This window comes from Ictidomys tridecemlineatus, chromosome 6 (genome assembly GCF_052094955.1).
Source record: "Ictidomys tridecemlineatus isolate mIctTri1 chromosome 6, mIctTri1.hap1, whole genome shotgun sequence".
Classification (NCBI taxonomy): Eukaryota; Metazoa; Chordata; class Mammalia; order Rodentia; family Sciuridae; genus Ictidomys; species Ictidomys tridecemlineatus.
In genome coordinates this window covers 19,325,077-19,348,532 of record NC_135482.1, presented here as the reverse complement: position 1 = coordinate 19,348,532, position 23,456 = coordinate 19,325,077, and the positions used below count along the sequence as shown (strand labels likewise).

The following is a 23,456-nucleotide window of genomic DNA, read 5'->3' as shown; positions in this document are numbered from 1 at the left end:
AAAGAATGAACTTTTTGTTTTGTCGATTTTTTTTGAAATTTTTTTGTTTCAATTTCATTATTTCCAACTCTGATTTTAATTATTTCCTGTCTTCTACTGCTTCAGATAACGTTTTTTAAAAATATTTTTTAGTTGTTGATGGACCTTTATTTTTTATTTATTTGTATGTGGTGCCGAGAATCAAACCCAGTGCCTCACGCATGCTAGGAAAGTGCGCTACCACTGAGCCATGACCCCAGGCCCTTCAGATAACTTTTGATGATCAAGAATACTGGAAATAATAATGTTATCTGCTTAAAATTTTTCTGTTAGAACCAAGGATGACAGGAAGGCAAGGAGCAAAATAAGTGAGCTATAATATTGTTCACTAATTATTTATAGTTTATTGAATATTTAAGAACTTCAAGAATCCATGCTTAGGGGCTCAATAAATTTATACTTTATTTCAGAACTTTAAGAAAACATGCTTATGGGCTCAATAAAGGATAGAATATCCTTTTAGAATAGTGGCTGGTTTCTGTGGGGGAAAATGTTTGGCTTAAATATATTTATTCTATAAACTACCAGAAGATGTCACTGTTTCCCAAGTAATAGTTGTAGTCATTTTTTATAGGTGTGTTTTTTGAAAAGAATATTGATAAGGATATCTGACTTGTGGTATTGAATCAATAAAAGGTTAGGATTGCAAGAGAAATACTTCTGGAAGGTTTTTTTTGTTTTGTCTTGATTTTTGACACCCTAAATATTTTGTGTACTGTGCATGTTGAAATGATCAGGATACTCAGGGTTCCTTTCAGGTGTACTTTCAAGAAGAGTGAAAGTGGTAGAAAATCTTCCAAAATATCCTCTGATTTTGATTTTTCCCAATATTTCAGTTTTCATTGATTTAGAACAATTGTAGCACACAGTATGATACGACTGCATTTACTAAATTACCAAATTTTCTAATATATTTTTATCTTAGATAATATGTAAATATCCTTGGGTTTTCTTTTCTGTTTTCCAATTCATGGTGTATAAAGCAAACCTAAAGTGTTCTGTGCTGTAAAAATACTGGATGAAGGGAGCAAATATTTCTCCATTGTCCTCACAAGGGGAGAATTCAGACTGCATTGGAAGCAATATATACTCAGAGTGCACAGGTTACACATGTTGATGAAAAACAATTCCATCATCTTTACAGCTAGAAAAATGGTCTTAAAAATTGACAATTGATTTTTTTCTTGCATCTCTGCCTGACAACTCAAAACATCAGTGGTCATCTTCATACATTTAACTTGCAATAGTGAAGTCCTCCCAATCCAGTTCCATATGGAGTTAAAAGACTTAAAGAACAGTGAAGAATGAAGCTAAAAGTGCTTTGTAAGTATAAGGGAGTCATGTTCTAAGTAAATTCTTGCCTTCTATGATATGTATGAATGGTTCCATCCTGGGTATTTTAGTTATTTGATCTTTTTTCTCCCCCACCCCCTTCTTTCTTGCAAGGAGTCTTGCTGTGTGGCTCAGGCTGGCTTGAATTTCTGGGCTCCAGCAATCCTCTTCAGCATCCTGGGTTTAAAAATAAGTAAGTAAATAAATAAATAAGTTGGATGGAATGGCATAAAGGTTTCTAGTATTCTCCCTTTAGAAGGGGTTTCTTACCCAGTCTGGGGTTAAAAGTGGCAATCTTGTAAGATCTAGTACATCAGTATTTTATGTTACTTTCTCTTCACTCTATTGCCAGTTTGCCTTAAAATACAGTGGAACACTTTAATGAAAGCAAACATATTAGTATGTAATCTCGAAAACCAGCACGCTATTTTATTTTAAAAATTTCCAAAGTAGCTAGAACAAATTTACCTATAGTTAGGTGCTCAGTAAAGTTTTTAGAGATACTAGGATTGTGAGTATATCTTTCCTGAGTTATGTTAAAGTCACTCAATACTACCCCAGTAGGTTCACAGGATCTCAATGTACTATTATCATGGTGGAACAAACCCAAGGTATGGGCTTTAGGACATCCCAATTCTCCAAATTCTCCTGGCCTTGTGACCTTGGGCAAAATTTGAATTGTGGTTTCTTTATCTGCTTATTTGTTTCACAAGGTTGTTAGACTCTGTATATGTTTAACTATTAATAAAAGACTGTCAAAATTGGGAGTTCATGAAAAAGTCAAGCTCTATATACAATTTGGCTTGTAGTAATAATAGTTATCAACAATATACAAATTTTAAAGAATTGGGAAAAGTCCTAGATAAGAGAGAAAACATCCCGGGGTGTTATGGAAGAATGAGTAGGAGGGGTATGGAGTTGGGGAAGGGAATGGAGTTGGCTGGAAAAACTGCCACAGAATTCAGGAGAGAAGGAACCCTAAGATGATTAGTCCTGTTATTTTTTTTAAATAAAGTTTCTTATCCAAACATGAATAATTTGGTTCAACTTAGCTCTGATGCTGTTTAAGATTCTCCATCTAACATTTTTGTTGGATTTGATGAATATCAACCTGAAGATAATTATTTGATAAAATAATTATCTTCAGGTTGATATTTGTTGGTTTGCTTCTTTAAGCTAGGTTGGAACAACTTGGCTTGTGGCCAGCTTTTGTTTTCTACTTGTTTTACTCTTGAAGCCTAGCATTCTACCTATCATTGAGCTGAACAGCCAGGCTCACCTTTGTAGTGTTAGGGAGAGGATTCACGTTTTTAAAAGATTGCAATAGCCATGATTAAATATTTGTGAGGAGCAAACACTGTCTTAGGGGGATTTCTTTAAAATTTTTTTCTTTTAGTTGTCAATGGACTTTTATTTATTTATATGAAGTGCTGAGAATTGAACCCAGTACCCAGGCAAGCACTCTACCACTGAGCCACAACCCTAGCCCCTTAGGGCAGTTTTTTATAAGGGCAAAAGTTAAGCTGAGTCTAGACAGATTGAAGGCCATTAGAAACACCAGCCACACCTTGTTTAACTTTGGTTGTTTCATTCTTACTCTGACAAACCCAAGACTTCTGCATCTCTAATCCATAAAGTGAGTGTAGCCATCTCACCATTATACTTCCAGGGTCCTTTAAGATTAACTAGCAGTCTTTCAATTCCAAAATTAAATGACTTGATCAGTGTAGTGCAAGTGCCTACACCTGGTTCATTCAACAGTGGTAAGCGGGATGGTAAACATAATATATGCAGAATTTTGGGAGGTCTGTCATTGTAAAAGGGGAGGGAATGGAGACACTGAAAATCCCCTGACATCAGAAGATGTCTTAGTATATGTTCCTTTTTAATTTTTTTGGTACTGGGGATTTAACCCAGGGGCGCTTAATCACTGAACCACATCGCCAGCCCTTTTTAACTTTTTATTTTGAGACAGGGTCTCGCTAAATTGCTTAGGGTTTCACTAAATTGCTCAGGCTGGCCTCAAACTCAGGATTCTCTTGCCTCAGCCTACCAAGTCACTGGGTTTATAGTCAAGTGCCCCTATGCCTGGCTTAGTATATGTTCTTTAAGGGAAATGGATTGCTTTCTTTCTTCCTTCCTTCCTTTCTTTTGGTATATAATGTAGGGAAGCCATGAAATATACAGCAGTGGCTGGACTTTTTTCTAATGTATATGAAGTCTTCACATTCTTAGTAGGGACCAAGTTTTTTGTTTCAGAGTCCTCAGTAAATTCTTCACTACACATAACTTCCTCCATCTTGCTACATTTGATATTTGAGATGAAGCATATATGTTTTTGCAACAACTGGATTATACATTCGAGGTCATCACTTCAGCCTTGTTCTCTGGAGTGTTTTCAACCTACCAAGCAAGGTTCCCAGATGCCATGCTGTCTTATGCATGTCTGTTTCTCATGTTTTCCTTTTGTTTCACTCTTTCTTATCCCAAAAGCTTACACTCCTACCTCTTCATCTTGGAAGAACCTCTTCTACTCCCTTCTGCATGCTAAGTTGGCATCCTTGCTTATACTCCCATAGCCACCTATATCATAATATCACCACAGGGGTACCCACTGCACTCTCATCGATTCATTTATTTTCTGTTTTACTTTTTTTATTGCAATTCACCCTGTAACATCATTGCCTAAAAAGGGCATTTAGTAGAACCTCAAGAAAAGAGCCAGGAGTAGTGGTGTATTATACACACCTGTAATCCCTGTAACTAGGGAGGCTGAGGCAGGAGGATTGCAAGTTCCAGGCCAGCCTGGGCAACTTGGACCCTGTCTCAGAATGAAAAAATAAAAAGATCTGAGGATGTAGCTCCGTGGTAAAATGTCCTTTGTATTCAATCCCTAGTACCTAATGGAGGAAAAAAAAAAAGAAAGAAAGAAATGGATCAATGAATGAATGAGCCTTGGTTCTGTAAAGTTTGATTGTATTTGTCAACTTTCCATTACTATAACAAATATGTAATATAACCAGCTTTTAAAGAAATAAGGTTTATTTTGCTCATAGTTTTCCAGGTTTTCATCCGTAATCAATTGACCTAGTAGCTATGGGCCTGTGGGAACATGTAGAGGGGCAGAGCTACTGGCCTCATGGCTGGGAAATGAAAGAAAAGAGGAAATGAACAGGGTTCCACGATCCCCTTCAAGGGCGTCCCTCTGGTCACCTGAAGATCTCCCATTTAGCTCCCACATCCTAAAGGCTCCAGCATCTTCTAATAGCACCAGTTGGGAAGCAATCCTTTACCACATGGACCTTTGGGGGAACATTCCAGATCCAAACCATAGCACTGACTTTATATTTTCTGGTCTTTCATCAGCAGCTGTAGTGTAAAAGTTGAGTATAGATTCTGATGTCAGATTTCTTAGGTCCATATCCCATCTCTGTTAGGTTTCTTAGCTTATGAGCTTACTTAACCTCTCTGGGTCCAGTTTTCTTATCTGTAGATGATAAAATGATGGCACTTGTTGTACCTAGAAAGTGCTCCAAAACTCTTAGTGATTATTATCAACCTTCTATCACCAAGAAACTGTAGCTCTAGGTATGTTTCATGAGCAATATATTCTGTAGAAATGCTTAGTTCTCTCAGCAACCATTCACCCTTAGAGATGGATGAGGTTGTTGCCTAGCAATGCTTCTATTATGTGTGGTAAGAGATAAGGAACCTAAGTGTATCTGGGAATTGAGGAATGGGTTAGAAGCTCCATCAGTGGATGTTTTCTAAGCAAGAGGGTGTGTTTATTGTATTTTATTGTGATTGTATCTGCTTTTTACAAATGTGTGAGCTTGTTGGAGATAAGTAAAGACTTGGTGGAATGATTGACATGTGGTTTCCTAAGGTCTTAAAGAGTTATGTTGGCAAGATTGGTGACCAAAAAAGCATCATTTTAAGAGCACAAGGCTTGATGGGATATTTTGTGTAGACACTGACAAATTGTTCCTAAAATTTTTATGCAAAATGCAAAAGATCTAGAATAGCCAAAGCAGTTTTTTAAAAAGAGCAAAGTTAGAGGACTTTTCATTTCCTAATTTTAAAAATTACTATGAAGCTATAGTCAAGATGGCATAATACTGTCATAATAATAGACATAGAGATCAATGGAACAGAACTGAAAGTCCAAAAATAAATCTTTATATTTTTGTTCAATTGATTTTTGACAAAGATGCCAAGGCAATTCATTGGAGAAAGAATAGCATTTTAAACAATGATAGGACAATTGGATATCTTTATGATGAACTTAGACAGTCTTTTATCTTACACCATGCATAAAAATGTACTGAAAATGAATTATAGGCAAATATAGGTTCTAAAACAATAAAAGTTAGGAGAAAACTTTTGAGGCATCAGGTTAGATAAAGAGTTTTTAATTATTACAATAAAAACACAGTTCATCAAGGAAGAAATGAGTAAATTTGACATAAAAATTTTGCACTTAAAAACATAAGAAAATGAGAAGACAAACAGCAGACTGAGAGAAAATATTTGCAAAACACATATCTGATGAATTATGTCCAGAATATATAAGCATATACCTCAATAATGAGCAGAGAAAAACCCATTTAAAATGTTCAAAATATTTGAATAAAAATTTCATCAACAAATTTGGATGGTTAGTAAGCATATAGAAATACAGTCAAAGTAGTCATCAGGCAAATGCAAATTAAAACCATAGTGAGATGTCATTATCACACCCACTAGGGTATACTAAAAATGACAGAAAACAAATATCATCAAAGATGTGGAGAAATGGGAACCTTCATACATGCTGGTGGAAATGCAAAATAGTGCAGCCACTTTGGCAAATAATTTGGCAGTTTCTTTAGAAGTTAAATATATATTTACAATATTATCCAGAAATTCCAATCCTAGCTATTTACTCGAAGAGAAATGAAAGCATATGTCCCCATTAAAAACTTGGATGCAAATATTCACCACAGCTTTTTTTTAAAAATTCATTTAGTTATCAGAGAAGCCAGCTACAAGAGACCATATATTATGTAGTAGTATTTATATGAAATGGCCAGAAAAGGCAAATCTATCGAGACAGAAAGTAGATTAGTGGTTGCCTGGGGCAAGTTAAGGGGTAGTAAATGGAATGGATGGTGCATATACAGTATCTTATTAGGGTGATAGAAATGTTCTCAAAGTGATCCATGGTTATGACTGTACAGCTTGGTAAATTTATGAAGAATTATTTGAATTGTCTGCTCGAAATAAGTATGAAATGCAAAATATACTTCAGTAAAGTGATGGTAGGTAAGAAGGAGGGAGGAGAGAGGGAGGGAGGAAGAGTGAGAGAAAGAGAAAAAAAGAAAAGGAGTTTTAGATCTGAAACCTGGCTTGCTACTTCCTGGTTGTGTGATCTCCGACAAGTCTGATTTCTCTTTGCCTCAGTTTCTTGTCAATTAATTTGAGGGAAATAAAAAGTTATGGAGTACAAATCAACCTTAAGAAGGTTGTATTAATACTTTAACATTGGACCATGGAAAGAGCTCAGTAGGCACAGCACATGATTCTCATTGGGGCGGGGGTGGAGCATTGGAGCTTCTTAGATAAAAGGCTGTTTCTTCCTGGCAGGATCATTGATGGAGCCTTCACTCTACAGCCCATATATGTGGGATCAACCTGATATTTCAACTCCAGTCCAGTAGCTATATATATAGGTTACCAGCCAGGTCTTGCCAGAGCCAAGGACAGGAGATTTGCAGGTGCAGGGGAGGGACACCTCACCTTGTCTATGAGGCTTTGAAGAGGAAGCGATATTTCTGTGAGACTTGAAAATTTCCAGAGGCTACCCAGGGGAAGGGGGAAGAGGGTTCACCAAGGCAGGGGTATAGCTTAAGAAACCTGAGAGGCAACAGGGAACTTGCTAAGTTCAATGAAGTTGTGCTACTGAGAGCAGAGGGACAAGAAAAAAGGCTTAGGGTTCCATGGAGGGGCCTTAGGTGCTATGAGAAGGGTTTATTTATAAGGAGGACAATGAGGAGCCAATGCTTAATTCTAAGCAGATCTCAGATCTCTCAATCACATGGTCTAATGGCATCTGTGTGCCACACCTTGAGAGAATCTGCTCTGTTGATGAGGAGCAAATAAATGTCCCCTAGATGGTTGTGGCTTGGGGTTTGCATTCACCCTACTCAAGTGCCAGTGTTCCTCCAGGGACCACATCCATGCTAGTGCCCGGCTGAGAACAGTTTCACAGCTCCCACAAGGAGAATAAAAGTCATGAAGTGGTGGCTGGGAGCCTGTCTGCAATGCCAGACTTCAGAAAAGCAGAGGACTTTTAAATGTTTCATAAACTTCACTGTGGGTGCCTGCTCTGGCTGAGAGCCCATTAATAAGCCCGGGTGGCGGAGGGGCAGGTGTCGTGCTGGTTACTATAGCATTACCTGGGGAAGGATCACTCGGAGAGAGCCACAGGCAAGCTGGAGAGAAGCAGGAGGGGCCGGAGCCCAACCACAGATGCTGCTGCCCGTCTGGGGACCCCTTGTAGGCTGGAGCCCACGTTAGCTTCTCCAGCTGCAGCCAGGGAGGGAGAGAGGCTGCGCTCAGTTTGAGTGGCTGCCTGAGACAGCGGCCACAGGCTGCTGCTGAGCTTGTAGCTTTTGCAAGGGGCTGAATTCCCAGCTAGAAACCCCTGGGCCTCCTTTTTTTTTTTTTAATTGTGGAGGGAGAGGAGAGGGTTGTCTCTGCTTGGAGAATCTGGGTTGAGTTTCATCTTCTTTTTGATTTTAAGTAGTTCCCTCTAAGAGAACTGACTTCCAGGTGTTCATCAAGTGAAACTAGTGCTCCGTACGCTAGAAATGAGAAAGGATGACAATTTCTGAGACTGACTATTAACGGCTCATAGGTGCCCCCCCAATTCAAAATGCCTTTTAAAGTATTTGATACCTTCAAAGAAAAAATTTTGAAACCTGGAAAGGAAGGAGTGAAGAATGCTGTGGGAGATTCGCTGGGGATTTTACAAAGGTAAAGTTTGAATGTAAACTTTAGGTTTATTTCTGAGTAGCATCACACTGCCAACTTTGTATCATGTTTATAAACCACATTTTAATGAGGAGGAGGTGGGTCAGATTTGATGGCTTCTGGACCCCTCTTCTAGAATCAATATTCTGTGGCAGAAAGGGAGTGTGAGAGATGCATGAAAAGTATTGGGTTGAATTAGGAAATATCAAGACAAGAATTGTTTATCCAGCAGGATTAGCACTTACTGGTAATGGTAATGTTACATATGGTATGTTTGGCATTGAATTAGGGAGACAATATTTCATGTTAATTCAGTGGTAATAACAATTGTAAATTATGCTTTGAGCTGAAATACATTGTTTTCCACTATACATGAAAATTAAATATTTGTAATTTTGTTAGCTTGTTATAGAAAATATGTAAAGTGGTTCCTATTGTATAGTTTTCAAAGAGAAAGACAGTTACACAGTAGTTTGAAGAAGGTCACTTAAAAGATTAATATTCATTAAAGCAGAAGATCTTACATGTAGCAGTGGGAAATGTTCAGTACTATCATATAATTGAATGAGATTTTAGTCCTCACCCAAAGTAAATATTTTTAAAGGAAAATATATTATTATTGGCAGGAGCATTTTCCATAAGTGCGTGAATTGATATGACATTTTAATTTGTTAAATTTTATAGGTGTAGTAAATGTCATCTCAGGTTTTATAGATGAATTAATCAGTAGTCCTTATGTGTAAAATAAAGTCCTTCATCTCTCTGATATAAGTATATGTGAGAAGTACCCTTTATAAGCTTTTTATGTGTTTGAGTAATTATTTCTAATCGTGGTGAAGGAAAATGTCACTGGGCATTTCCTTTTAACTTTTCTATGTTCTCTCTTAAATTTAAAAACTTTTACATTTAAAAAGGATTATTTCTCAGCAACCTATTTCTGAGATTGTATGTTTTGTGTTTTATAACATACATGCTCCTGTTGGAGTTAAATATTTCACTGTATCACTCTTGATGAGCTTTGGTAAGAAGAGAATGACGTTGGGTTCATTAGACTTTAGTAATTAAAAACAAAAAGACTTTGATCAGCTACGCAGAATTATCACATAGAGGTGAAAACCTCGCTCAGTGACTGCACCACAAACCAATCAAATATAGAAGATGATTATAATAACATTTTTAAAAAGAGTGCTTTATCCTTCTGTTGAACACTCCCCAGGTAACATCTTATTGTGTGGCTTTCACTTGATTAGAAATGCAAAAAGAAGGCACAATGGCTTAATTGGCTTATTCAAACAATGACAAAGGAATCTGGCAGAGTCAAGAATAAAAACCATGATTTGCCAGACAAACCCCTAAAACAAAAAAATTTAGTAATTTTCTTTTGAAACTGCAGTTTAATTGCTTTTTTGAAGTTTAATTACTTTTTAAAATAGGAGATTTACCTAAGCACTGGTTTTACTATGTTTGATTAGATAATACACACGAAGATCTCTGTTTACCAAATAGATTTGCTTAGGGGATATAACAAAATTAGTAATTTCCAAGTTGTGTGACCTCAGCCCAAAATCGAGCTATGTGTCTAGGCTCTTTGAGCAGTTTCCTCTGAATTGCATCACAGGACAATAAAAGAAGTGACTAGCAAAATGCTGAGGCAGAGAAGGCACTGAATACTAAATGAAGGCTAGATATTGTCGTTGCTGTAGTAATTATAGAATGACTTTAGAGAAAAACAAAGCTGAACCAGAATCTTTTCTTTTAGTAATCTCTAGGTAGAAATTATCAACTGAGGAAGGAAAAATAGACATTACTTGACTGGCCATCCAATTGATCCTCAGTTCTAGTGGTATTTTAGCAGAACACCACAATTCGCTGTACCCTGCATTTGGTGTGAATTTTAAGTCTTTAAGATAATTACATGCAAAGTGCCCTGCCAAGTGGGATTTTCCACTTTACCTCTTTGATTTTCACATAAGACCAGTTGACAGAATCCAATGTTCAAAACAAACAAATCACCACCACCACCACCAACAACAACAACAAAAAAACCCACAAAGAACTGTTTCCTGATTTGTATGGGGTGATCACAGTCCGGCATTGTTAGCTTTCCTGAAGAAAAGTCATTGATAAGAAGCAGTTGAACAAGGAATCAGCTAAAGGCCCAGTAATAGTTCAGAAGTATAGGATAATATTCCAAAGTGTAGTATTAGAATACATAGATGACACAGAAGGCATTGAACCTGGAAATGAATGCCCATAAATGGACTTGCAGATTTGTTCAACTTCAATGACAATATGGATAAATTTTGATTGCTTATGTGTGAAAAATAATAATGGCAAAAACATAGCATGATACAGACACTGTAATCCATTTAATTCTGTTAAAAACCCCACGAAGATAGGACTATTATAATTTTATAGATGAGGAAACCAAGATACAGAGAGGTTAAATAACTTGTGCAAGGTCATGGGGCTTGTAAACTGCAGAGCTGGGTTTCAAGTCAGATGTTCTATGCTCATATTTTTTTAGTTTATTTTTCATTGACAAATAATAATTGCATATATTTATAGAATAGAGTGATAATTTGATACAACATTAAATGATGAAATCAGGGCAATTAGCATTTCCATCTCCTTAAACATTTATAATGTCTCTGTATTAGAGTCTTTGAATTCCTCTCTTCTAGCTCTTAAAAACATACATATATATATATATATATATATATATATATACACATATATATATTGTGTGTGTGTGTGTTGTTGTTGTTGTTGTTGTTTTTGTAGATGGACACAATACCTTCATTTTATTTATTTATTTTTGTATGGTGCTGAGGATCAAACCCAGTGCCTCACACGTGCTAGGCAAGCGCTCTACCACTGAGCCATAACCCCAGCCCTCTTGCCTCTAGTTCTTTATAAATATGTACTAAGTTGTTGTAGACTGTGACCCCCTACTATGCTGTAGAATACTAGAACTGATTCCTCCTATCTAATGTATTTTAGTACTGATTATCCAACTATTTCCCCTTTCCCTTCCCTTCCTAGCTTCTAGTGACTATTGTTCTCCCCTGTACTTCTGTGAAATCAATTTTAAGCTTCTGCATATGAGTGATATCATATAGCATTTGTCTTTTGGTGCCTGATTCGTTTATTTATAATGCCTTCCAGTTCCATCCACATTGCTGCAAATATCTATGCCTGTAATTCTTCATTTCCATCATACTACCTCTCTAATCAAATGTCTTTCCTCTTTCCATTTTGAGATTAAGTTACTTGTTTAGGTTCAGGGAGTTACTTGGACTGCATTATAGCAGCCACTGCTAAACCTGGTGGGCTTTTCTTCTAATTGAAGAAATATTACAACTGAAGCCTTTCCTCAAGGAAGGCCAAGATGGAGTCTGATCTCTTTAAAGTATGATCATCTTTCCTTTAAAGAGATGGAGCTAGTCCCCACATTGTGTTGGCCCTCCGCATTCAGCAGTTGTGTGTTAAAACCTCCCCCATGGTTTCCCACTTCACTCTCAAGCCTGTGTCCTTTTATCTGGTCTGTAGGACTTTGAGAAGTCTCTGACTTCATCTTTGACAGTCTTTTCCTGCTTCACTCCACTTTGTACTCATGTTTCCTCACTCTTATTGAAACTCCCCACACCCATGTCTGATTGGGAAGGTTAAGTAACTGTGTATAGCCTTCATCTCTGACACCATGGTTACTTCATTGCTGAGTCTACTACTGTCACCACTGGGTGGTTAAGGACAGAACTGGCTAACCTCAACTGGCCAAGTCACCCTGTCCAAGTCACCCTGTATGGTGTAGTACCTCTTTCAAGTGGACACTGTGTGGCCTATGTTGCTGTGCAACCTAAAGATCTCACACTTTATGTCCATTCTTACTGGTTGATCCACATGTTTCTTCCCCAGAACTCCTCCTCAGTCTTCCAATATTGCCCTTTATAGACTCTGTCGTGCCAGCTAAGCCATCACCACTGCCTACGAATCCACACCTATAATTATCTTGTAATGTTTCCCTTTCCATACAAAATAGATGGTCAGGTGACTGCTCAAAACTCTGCCTGTTGGAAAGATATCTCTTTATGGCTTTCTTTAAAGGCTACCCCTGAGTGGGGTTTTCATGCAGCAGCAGTCCATTTTAAATAGTTCTGACTTAACAAACTGACCATCTGTGAATCACACTCAGTTTTTTTTCTTTTCACTTCGTCATTTGTTCAAAGGTGTGAACTGATGGAGAGTCATTGGTACAGAGTCATTGGTGCAAGAGTTAAAGGTCACCTGGGTGTCTATACCCTCTGATATAGGCTTTGTGATGCTCTATTGCCCTGCTTGTGTTTGACCCCAGATGTAATGTGCATTATGACTTGGTAGGTTTGACGGTACCCAGCTTATGATAGGTAGTTTTGGCAACATGATCTTTTGATAGTCTATGGTCAGATGTTCCATCTTTACCAGGGTTCAGTAATGTGCCAGGAGTTATGTTTTGTATGTTGGGTATTGCTCTACTATAGATGGCATAGCCTTGTTCCAGAATTTATGCTATGTTTTTTCTATTAGGTTTTACCAGAAACCTCAAGTGGTGTTTTTTCCTATACAGATTCCTGTGTACCAGAAATATGCTAGATAGCATGGCCCTAGTGGCAAGATTGCTCTTACTTCAGCCTGGACATGCTGAGGAACACTTTCTTTCTTTCTTTTTTTTTTTTTTTTGGTACCGGGGTTGAACTCAGGGACACTTGACCACTAAGCCACATCCCAACCCTATTTTGTATTTTATTTAGAGACAGGGTCTCACTGAGTTGCTTAGTACCTTGCTATTGTTGAGACTGACTTTGAACTTGTGATCCTCCTGCCTCAGCCTCCTGAGCTTCTGGGATTATATGCTTGTGTCACTGTGCCCAGCCAGGAACACTTTCTTGCTTTTGGATCTCATTAATAAAAACTAGCATCCTTTAATGTCATGGAACAAACAATATTATTTCTAAATGTTGGAAATAATTAGTTATTTCTAAATTTACTGCTTCCCAAACTCAAGTATACCAAGTATTGTGCTTCCATCTTAGTGGTGGAAAGTACAAAGTGCAGTGACTTTTCCTTTACTTTATTTCTTAAAAAATTTTTTATATATATTTTTTAGTTATAGATGGACATAATACCTTTATTTATTTTTATGTGGTGCTGAGGATTGAACCCAGTGCCTCACATATGCTAGGCAAGGGTTCTACCTCTGGGCCACAACCCTAGACCCAACTTTTCCTTTACTTTGGAGGAAATGACCCAAACCATTAGGCTTCCCTCTGGAACTTGTTTTTTAATGAGACATCAAGAGACTTGTTACTTTTTGCTTATAAGGTCTAAACAACATGTTGGTCACAATAGACCAGTGTGATGTTCTGCAAAAGGTCCAGAAGATCTCTCTGACTATAATAGAGAACAAGACCATAAATATATATAAGCATTATTCATAATAATGCTGGTGTAAACTTCTGAATCTCTTTTATAATGAATATGAAAAGAATGCACTACACTAGATCTAGAGAGGCAAGCTATATACCGAAGTTTGTGGTAGTCCACTATCATCTGCCATGATCAATTTTTTTTTTTTGGTAGGAGACAGACTGGTGAATTAAATGGAAATATAACGAGGACTACCACTTCTTGCAACCTTTAAGCTTCTAAAACTTTCTAGCTAATCTCTGTCATTCTGTATAATGTGACCCTGTTTTTGATTTATCATCTCACCCAGGGATGTCAGTTTCAAGGATTTCCCTTTGGCTTTTTGTACTACAACAGCTCTTATTAAGTTAAGAAACCAATATAAGTCCCCCCCCAAATGCTATGTGCCTCCATTCTAATTATGTATGTGTAAATTATACCTGGGGAAATGACCCCTGGGTAGGTCCTTGGACTAAGTGAACACGCTTTGATATAGACTTGAGCCAGGCCCATTTATTGCTTAAATCTTATGAACCCCATTCTAACAAGAGGGACATGATGGTGCTGTGGACCCCGGATTACCAACATCAACTTGCCCTTTTACCCAACAGTCTTAAAAAAAAAATCAAGGTATTCCTTTTTATCCACTATACGTTTTCCAATGGCTATAGATTTCTTTGGGGAAAGGGCTGAGAGAACCCTTCTACATGCCCTTCTGTGGATTACAGTTTCCTTTGTCGTGGAGACCCAGTTTCTTCAATCAATGAATTCTGGTCTAGAACCTCAGGCAAGAGAGTATGACTTTTCATTGGTATAACCAACCTTAGCCTATATCCCCTACTTCAATTCTTGAAACTTTTCTCATTATATATAAGTAGTATCCTTGCTGGCTGCTCATTTATTTTGTCCTAAGAGCATCATGTCATCTGTGAGATTCCACTGGATCAGGATCCTAATTGTCACTGCACATCTGCTGCCCTTGCCTAGGATAGTGAAGTGCCTCTACTGGCCTCTAGTGTTCCAGGATCCTATCAACTCAGTTGCCACTAATTTTACCATGAAACCCATCTTGCGGAAGACAGCAGCCTCTGATCTACCCAGTGTGGCTGGTGCCCCATCACCGCAGCATTCCTTGTTATCTTAGTAAAGGGAGTATCAAGCCGAGTAGATAATGACCTGATTTCATTGTGTCCCCACTTCAGGTGTTCACTCAGAGGGGGAAGTCACTGACAGTCAAATCTACTTTGAGATGTGGTCATCTCATTTATGGAGGCACAGGAAACCCTCAAGTTATTTTTTAAATAATGTTATAGCGGCTATAGCCTGAATTTCTGAGCAAAATGCAATAATGACTAGAAATCAGTATGCAATTGAATTTCAAAAAGTAATCAGATTCCTCTTGATGTGTATTTTGTTTATGCCACATTAGCAACTTACTAGATAATTTTTTCTAGCCTTTGCCAGGATGTTAAATTTTGTGTCATGGGACAATACTCCCAGATTAGTTTCCCAGGGATGCTGTAACAAGGTGCCACAAACTGAGTGTCTTAAAACATGAGAAATTTATTTTCTCACAATTCTGGAGGCTCAAGTCCAAAATCAAGGTATTTACAGGGAAATGCTCTCTCTGAAGGAGATATCATCCTTGCCTCTTCCACTTTCTGACATTGCTGGTAATCCTTGACATTTCTTGACTTGTAGACATGTCCATCAAATCCCCATCTTTTTTTTTTAACTAAAAAACAGAACAAATAAAAAGCCTTTTTATTTGTTCTTTTTTAGTTATACATGACAGTAGGATATAATATATACTTCTGTGAAGTGTCTGTTCAGTTCCTTTGTCCATTGACTGACTGGGTTATTTTTTTGTGTGTTTGTGTTTAGTTTTTTGAATTCTTTATATATCCTGGAGATTAATGCACTATCTGAGGTGCAAGTGCAAAGATTTTTCTCCCATTCTGTAGGCTGTCTCTTCACGTTCTTGCAAATCCCTGTTTTTATTGTTACATGGACTTCTCTCCTATATCTCTGTGTCTGTGTTCAAATTCCTCTCTTCTTACAGGGACACCAGTCATTCTAATCTAGTGCGACCTCATTTTAATAAGATTATATCCACAAATATTACATTTCCAAATAAGGTCCAAGTCACAGGTATTATGGGTCAGGATCTCAACATATCTTTTTGGAGGACATGATTTAATCTGCTTCTCCATATTAACAAACTATCCTGCTATGGTTTTGATACAGTTTGAATGTGTCCCTTAAGGCTTCAGGTGTTAAAATGTAATCCTCATTGTGAGGTATTAAGAGGGTATAAATTTAATCTTTCAGAGGTGTTCAGTATAAATAAAGTCCTTAGTGTGGAGCCAGGTAGCTTTATAAGAAGAGGGAGAGAGACCAGAGAGAGAATGATCAGATGGCTTTATAAGAAGAGGGAGAGAGACCAGACAGAGAGATATACAGACATGAATGCACATTCCCTGTGTCTTGAAATGTGATGTCTTGGACTTTGCCAGTAGAAGACCATCATCTGATGTGACCTCTTGACCTTGGACCTCCAGAACCAAAAGCTTAACTAAACCTCTTTCTTTATAGCTCAGACATTTTGTGGTATCATGTTATTGGCAATAGAAAACAGACTAAGACATTTCCCTTATCCAACTGTACCACTTCACCTCTCCCAAATCCAGCACATTCAGAATTCAGTCCCAGGCATATATGTTCCAGTTTCTAAAATGTCAGTCAGATCCTCCTCTGATCCATGCAGGGATTCAATTCTGGTAATTGATCTGATGGCTAGAAGGGAAGGTGGAAAATAGATCCTGAAGAGCTCTAGAAGCTATGAATAGTCCACCTTCTCCTCCAGTGACCTGCTCACAGTCCTCATTGCCAGCCAGCTAGTGAGCATCAAACTGAGATCTCATTTTGGAGTCTGTTTCCAAGGACTCCCCACCTAAGAGGTTAGTGCAAGAATCAAGATCCAGGATCTCTGAGCTTTTAAACCCTCATCCTTTCTTCTAGCCTGGGGGAGGACACACACACACCTGCATACATGTATGCGTATACACAGTTAAACCCAGGGCCTTGTTCGTGCTAAGTACATGCTCTATTACTAAGTTACACCCCAGTCCTAACTTTCTTTTTTTAATTCTTGCTCAAACTCACCATCCTTCTGCTTCAGCTTCCTAAGTAGCTGGGATTATAGACATTCACCAAGTGCCTTTTTTTTTGAGATGGTGTCTCCCTGTGTTGCCTAGGCTGATCTCAAACTCCTAGCCTCCAGCAGTGATCCTCCTGCCTCAGCCACCTGAGTAGCTGAACTATAGATGTATGTCACCATGACTGTCTCTATTTTCTTGACTAAAGTTTATTTTTGGCTTCTCCCAACTTTCCCCAGATATTTTTATAATAACCAAATTCTGAAGTACTTCTTAAAGCTTAGTGCAATGACCATAGGTTCAATACAGAAGGAGTGAAGCAGGTCCTATTGTATTTTGACATAGATATATTTTATATATTAACAAACAGAAATAGTCTGCACCTCTACAAAGAAGTATGTTATATTGAAGTTGTCAATTGTAATCAACACAGCCCACTTTAGCTAAAGTGGTATGCAGTTTAGGAGAGCATGTTAGGAAACATTCAAGACTCCCTGGGAGGACCAGTCTGGATGCTCTACTTCCAGGAAAAAAAAAAAGCAGAAAGCATATTATGTATCATCCCACTGTATTGTTCTGGGGAAAATTCAGCTGCCTCCACTGGCAGCTCTTAAGTACTGATTATACTTATGATTAATTTCAGAAATTCATCCACAGCAGTCATGGAGTTGCCTCTACTATTGCATTTACCGCCATTTGCATTGCCATTTTTCCTGCACACTGCATCCTCTTGTTCCTTCTTTCCACATCTGAAACTCACTCAAGCATTTCTGATTTATAGAGTCCACCTCTTTTCTTTTTCTTTCTTTTCTTTTCTTTTTTTCCCCCCACTGGGGACTGAACCCAGAGGTGCTTAACAACTGAACCACATCCCTATCTCTTTTTAATTTGAAGACTTTCTAAGTTGCTGAAGCTGACTTTGAACTCACAATCCTCCTGCCTTAGTCTCCCAAACTGCTGGGATTACAAGTGTTCACCACCATGCCTGGCCAGAGTTCACCTCTTAATTCTGCACTTCAACTCAAGAAATCTAGAAAAAGTAGTTTTATCTCTGTTGTTCAGGCAAGATTTCATATCACAAGAGGAAGTTAAAACATTGGAGAGCTACAAATGATGGTTATCTACTACATAGTTTTGCTCTTCGTCTAATTTGGTAGAGATTAGTTTTAAATATAAGTTAAAAAGCTTAGTTGTTTTATTATATAATATTTTATTTTTAAAAAATTTATTTTTATAGAATACATTTTCTCATTAGCAATTCCCAAAGTAGAAAAATAATTTATCATTTATAGTTTTATATTTGTAGACAGATTAATTAATTAGGACAAGTAAAACACATCTCTACTCATGAATTAATAGTCTTTCCCTTTGTCCATTATTCCTCAAGACAAACACAGAAGCATGATCCTATATTGATTATAATAAAGGTGAATTGTCTTTAATAGATTCAAAATTAAAAGGGGGAAAGTTCATATGTAAAGTTTGGTTATACTGGGAGTCTTGTAAGCTAGGAGACACCCCTTTGACGCACCAGAATGCAGAATTCATTCTCATAGTTTCTTGGATATTCATTTCCTCTCAAACCTTCTGCTCAACAATTAGATTCCAGAATAACCATGAGATTAGGAGAAGTTTTGTCCCCCAGTGGACTTATCTCATATTTCCTCCTTATTGTGTGCTGAATAGCATGATGGAGCAGAGGTGAAGAGGCACACAGTTCTGAAGGTTGGCACTTCCACAGCATAGCAGCAGCTTTGAAGATTCCCATATCATGACTGTCGAACGCCCAGCAAAGGTTAAAGTGGCAAAAGACCTTCCTTGACAGATTTCTGCAATGCATCCCCATGAACATAGTAATAACAACTTGTCCAAGGCTCCTGTGACTCTGGAGAGTGAGGGTTGCAGCCAGAGTAGTCCATTGCAGAGCAAGGATTCAAATATGCAGCTGGAAGCTAGCCCAGGAGCAGAACACAGGCAACCTTCTTTCTAGTCCAGTGGAGAGATGCAGCCTTGGAACCAGAATGGTGGCTTGAAGACAGGTGAATGTCCACACTGCCCTAGGGTGTGGGTCGGTCCTGGAGAAACGCTGAAACATGAGTAGGTCTGGCCCCTGGGGTTTGGAGGAATAGAGCTGGACCTCTTTGAGCCATTGCAGAGAACACTTGGTCTCAAGAGAACTGCCATCTTGCTCTTGAGCAAAATCTTAGTTTTAACTATAAGAAAAACAACAGTGCAAGTATAATATGAAATGGAAATTCAGTTCAGTGTAGGGATGACTAGAGGGAGTGGTGAAGATTGTGATAAATGGGAATGCCATTTATAGCCATGAGAGTGTGGATCTCATAATTCCAGGTCTTCACATTTTTCAGAGGAAGGTAAAAATTCCAGGTTAAACACCACACATACACACGCACACACACACATACACATACAGAGCCCTCCTGAATTTTCAACTGGCAATTTATCCAAATTAAAAAAAATCCTTACTCATGCATCATATAATATAAACAAAACACGTCTATGGGCCAGATGTGGCTACAGAGCTGTTGGTTTGTCAACTATGAATTCTGGAAATAAAAAACACAAACCAAGAGACTAAGTCTTTTTCTCTGCTGTCCATCTTATCTTTCCCTGCTGAGGCAAGGAGCACCAACTCTTTTTACATGAGGGGACAGGAAAAATTACCAGGAGGAAAACAAGACCAGCATAGGCTAATGCTTCAAAATCTGCAAAACTGCACTGGGTGTGAGGCTGGACCTTAATGTAATAGGACTGGTGCCCTTATGAGAGGAGGAAATTTGGATTACAAGAGACACTGAAGATGCATGTGCATAGAAGAAAGGCCATCTGAGGACACAGTGGGAAGGCGGCCATTTGCAAGCCAAGGTTGGGGGCCTGTTTTAGACAGCTTCTGTTTTGCTGTAACCAAAATATCTGACAAGAGCAACTTAGAAGAGGGAAAGTTTATTTGGGGCTAGCAATTTCAGAGGTTTCAGTCCATTGAAGTGAGGAAGAGCATCATGGTGGAAGGACCCAGTGGAGGAAAACTCCTCACCTTATGGTGGGGTCAGGAAGCAGGGGGTGGGGGAACCTAAACTTAAATATAGTATATAATATACAATAAAATGTAATGATAAGAATAATAAAGTTATATTATAAAATAATAAGATTAATATTATACATGTGAATACACACACACACACACACACACACACACACTCTAGTTTATGATTTCCAATCCATTTTAACTCACCTGAGCCAATTTCATTGAAGTAGTCACAGAATGAAAACTTGGGACTTAATGGGTTAAGCTTCCCAGAGTGTAGTATTTTTGTTATAGCAAACAGTATTCCAATTTGCTTTCTGAAAGGGTCACAGTTACCTCAAAGTTGTTTTTCACATGATCACTGAGTTGCTATGTTTTTGGAGAAAGGAAGAAAGTTGAAAGATGAAACTGAAGACATTGACTACCTTCTCCATTCTAGGTACTCTGAGGCTTTCTGGTTTTGTTTAGAACTGTCAGTTTTTTAAAAATGTATAGTATCTCCCTTGATCATCAAAACAGTCTTAAGAAGATTTATCTATATCTTATAGCTCAGAATCCCATAACACATATAATACATAAGTAAGTGAAAGAATTTTAAAAACACAGAATTATCTGCAAGTTCTGCTCACTTTGTGCTCCAAATGTGGACCTTATTAATTGCAAAACAAAACCTCCTCCACAATTTTTGGAAATGTTTGGATTATAAGTAAATAGTTCTGTAAATGCCCAAGTGTAAATGATAAATATTGTATTTATCGTATGGATGACAGATTGTGAGATTCAGAAAGGCCAAGTTACTTGACCAAAGTCACACAACTAGTATGTAAGTGGCAGAGCTGACAATCACATGCAGGTTGTCTGATTGCCTAAAGCTAGTTAGCATATGTAAAACAATCAGACTCCTGGTAACAGACGCTTGCTGGACAGGAGAACAGTGGGCATGCACTGCCCTAGTACGTGAAGGACCAGCAACCCACAATCTGCAGTTTTCTATACTTGGAAAAACAATGATGGATGTCACTCTGGAAAGAATGAAGATTCTCAGATCTAAAAGTGTGAGGGCAGGCACAGTCAGAGAAAACCAAATGGAGTAAATAGCTACTAGGGATAATTAAAGTCCTCCACTTTCTTAAGAAAGGAGTTTTTTCCCCCCTCTTTTATTCTTAGGTAACTTTCTTTTCCCTCCCCAATTCTTTTTGTAAAGTTTGTTTCTGGGCAGAGATCTCTTAAATGCTCAAGTCAGGAGTGACATCTGAAATCAACCCTCATTTCCATTCAGTCAAGGGAAGATTCCTTGTGTCCAGGTACTATGCTGAGAACTGGGAATGAAGATGGGTGGGAGATGGCTCCTGCCCTCAGCAGGCTCATGACCCACTGGGTGGGGGAGCTCTTCATTAAAGTCCATGTATGTGAATCATCAGATCTGCTCCCTATCTACTATGCTGATGGAAACCAAACTCCCTAACTCACATGGTAAGTACTCTAACCAAGGAATGCATAATACCCAGAGGTGGCTGGGGATGCTGGACAATGGTCAAGCCAATGCTTAGTATTCGAGAGTCCCTGGGCTCCATCTCTAGCTCCACAAAAACAAAGAACGAAACAACCCAAAGGAAACACCAGGGGTGGTACAGATTATAATATTTGTTAATGCCCACTCATTTTTCATGGTAATATTTTACTCTTTGTAGTACAGTCTCATTCAATCTTAAGAACAGCTCTTAAGATAAATATTGTATTTATTGTATGGATGACAAATTGTGAGATTCAGATTCAAAGTCACACAACTAGTATGTAAGTGGCAGAGCTGACAGTCACATCCAGGTTACTGATTGTCTAAAGCCCCGTTTCATCACACAATGTGAAGTTATTCTCAATCTTCTTCTCTGAGCTTGCCTATAAAAGAAATGTTCCACTGTTTTTATTATTATTATTATGATTATTATTATTCTGATGGTTGAACATATGCCAGAAAAGCACTCTACCACTCTGAGCTACACCCCAAACCCTCCTACAATTTTAGAGTTTTAAAAACAAATCCAATCTGACTTGGAGGGCCCCGCCTGGTGGAAATTAAATTTTGGTCAATTTTGGAGCTTCCCTTCCTGCTGCACCCAGGAGGTCCCTCTGGTTGTTGACTGACATTTCTCCTGATCTCATAGTCCTTTGAAGTGTTGGCTTGGCTGCCACTTTGGACAAGGGAAACTAGAACAAATGTCCAGGCCACTCCCCAAAACTTCCTACATCTGATCTCCTCAACTGGGCAGGTGCTGTGCTATAAGGAGGTGCTTCAAGTCAGGCAGCTCTGGGTCCTACCATTCAAGGAAACTATACTTCCTCCTTTGGAGATTCCTGTGCTTTTCTCACCATTCTCTCTCCCTCCCCAGCCCCAGTTCCTATACTGTTGTGTTATCCCTCTGAAAAGTCTCAGGACATCTAAGATGGTGCCATGTTGAGAGATGCTTGTGTTAGTTCAAGTCCTCTAGGAAGTGAACAGGAAAACAGATACACAAGGGGTTTATTGAGGGGAAAATGGGGAAGGAGCTGGAGAAGGCTGGGACAGCATCCAGACTGCATGCTATCTGTGCAGGAAACAGGAAAGGAGGAAAGTAGAAGCATTTCAGACTAGACAACTAGATGTTTTGGCAAGGTCAATGGAGAATCCTGGAGCCAGTCACCTGTCAGAAGAGTCCTGCCTCTTCCAGGAAAGGACCTGCCTTATGTCCCTGTTGGGCTCAGTCCTTGGCAGAAAGCAGCCTGTGAAAAGTGTGGCCGTGTGCCAAAGCCAAAGCCATAGTGGAATCAGAGCACAGCAGCTGGGGCTGTCTTCAGTTAAACTCCTCAGAGCTCCAGAGTGCCTGAAAATATCAGTCTTCATTCTTCTTCATCTAAAGCATCTTCATGCTTACAGAGATGCTGAGCTTCTGACTGCTAACAATTATATTAAGAGCAATAATCCTAGAATTTACCATTTATGAATGTAAAGTTCTTTCATGTGATGCATTTACATGCATCAGTTAGTAAATAGCCCTATGAGAGAGCTAGTCTGATTAGCCTGTTTTAGAGATGAGGACTGTTATGGCTGAATTGTCCCCACCCCCTGCTGCCACTTCTCCAATTCATATGTTGAAATTCTAATCCAGTACTTCAGAATATGATTGTATTTGGAGATAGGACCTTTAAAGAGATCATTCAGTTAAAATGAGGTCATGAAGGGAGGCCATCATCCATGTGACTGGTGTACTTGTAAGAAGAGGAAATTTGAACACCGGGAAGATGTTGTAAATAGGAATAGGGAGAAATGGCCATCTCCACGCCAAGGAGAATGGCCTCAGGTTTTCCTTTTCTTGTTACAATTTTTTCTTTTTGCTTAGTACAACCCCCTCACCCCTTCTAATTCTGGATTTTCTTCTCTGTCCATT

At 38.5% G+C, this 23,456-nt stretch overlaps 1 protein-coding gene and 1 pseudogene across 2 annotated transcripts in view; one reads left to right on the top strand and one right to left on the bottom strand.

Annotated features, from left to right (window-relative positions):
* The first annotated feature begins 1,278 nt into the window (after positions 1-1,278).
* Slc17a8 (solute carrier family 17 member 8) overlaps positions 1,279-23,456 on the top strand; it is a 56,586-nt gene continuing 34,408 nt past the window's right edge. Inside the window, exons 1-2 of one of the 2 annotated variants that reach the window (XM_078052937.1) lie at positions 1,279-1,362; positions 1,486-1,564. Coding sequence is in view for 1 of the 2 variants with exons in the window: in XM_005322375.4 (XP_005322432.1) it covers positions 8,288-8,388 (101 nt within the window). In the remaining variant the exon portion in view is untranslated. Of the gene's footprint in view, positions 1,363-1,485; positions 1,565-7,792; positions 8,389-23,456 lie in introns of those variants that run through there. The other variant, XM_005322375.4, reaches the window with a different exon arrangement.
* Positions 18,580-19,172, bottom strand: LOC101959698 (succinate dehydrogenase [ubiquinone] cytochrome b small subunit, mitochondrial pseudogene; annotated as a pseudogene).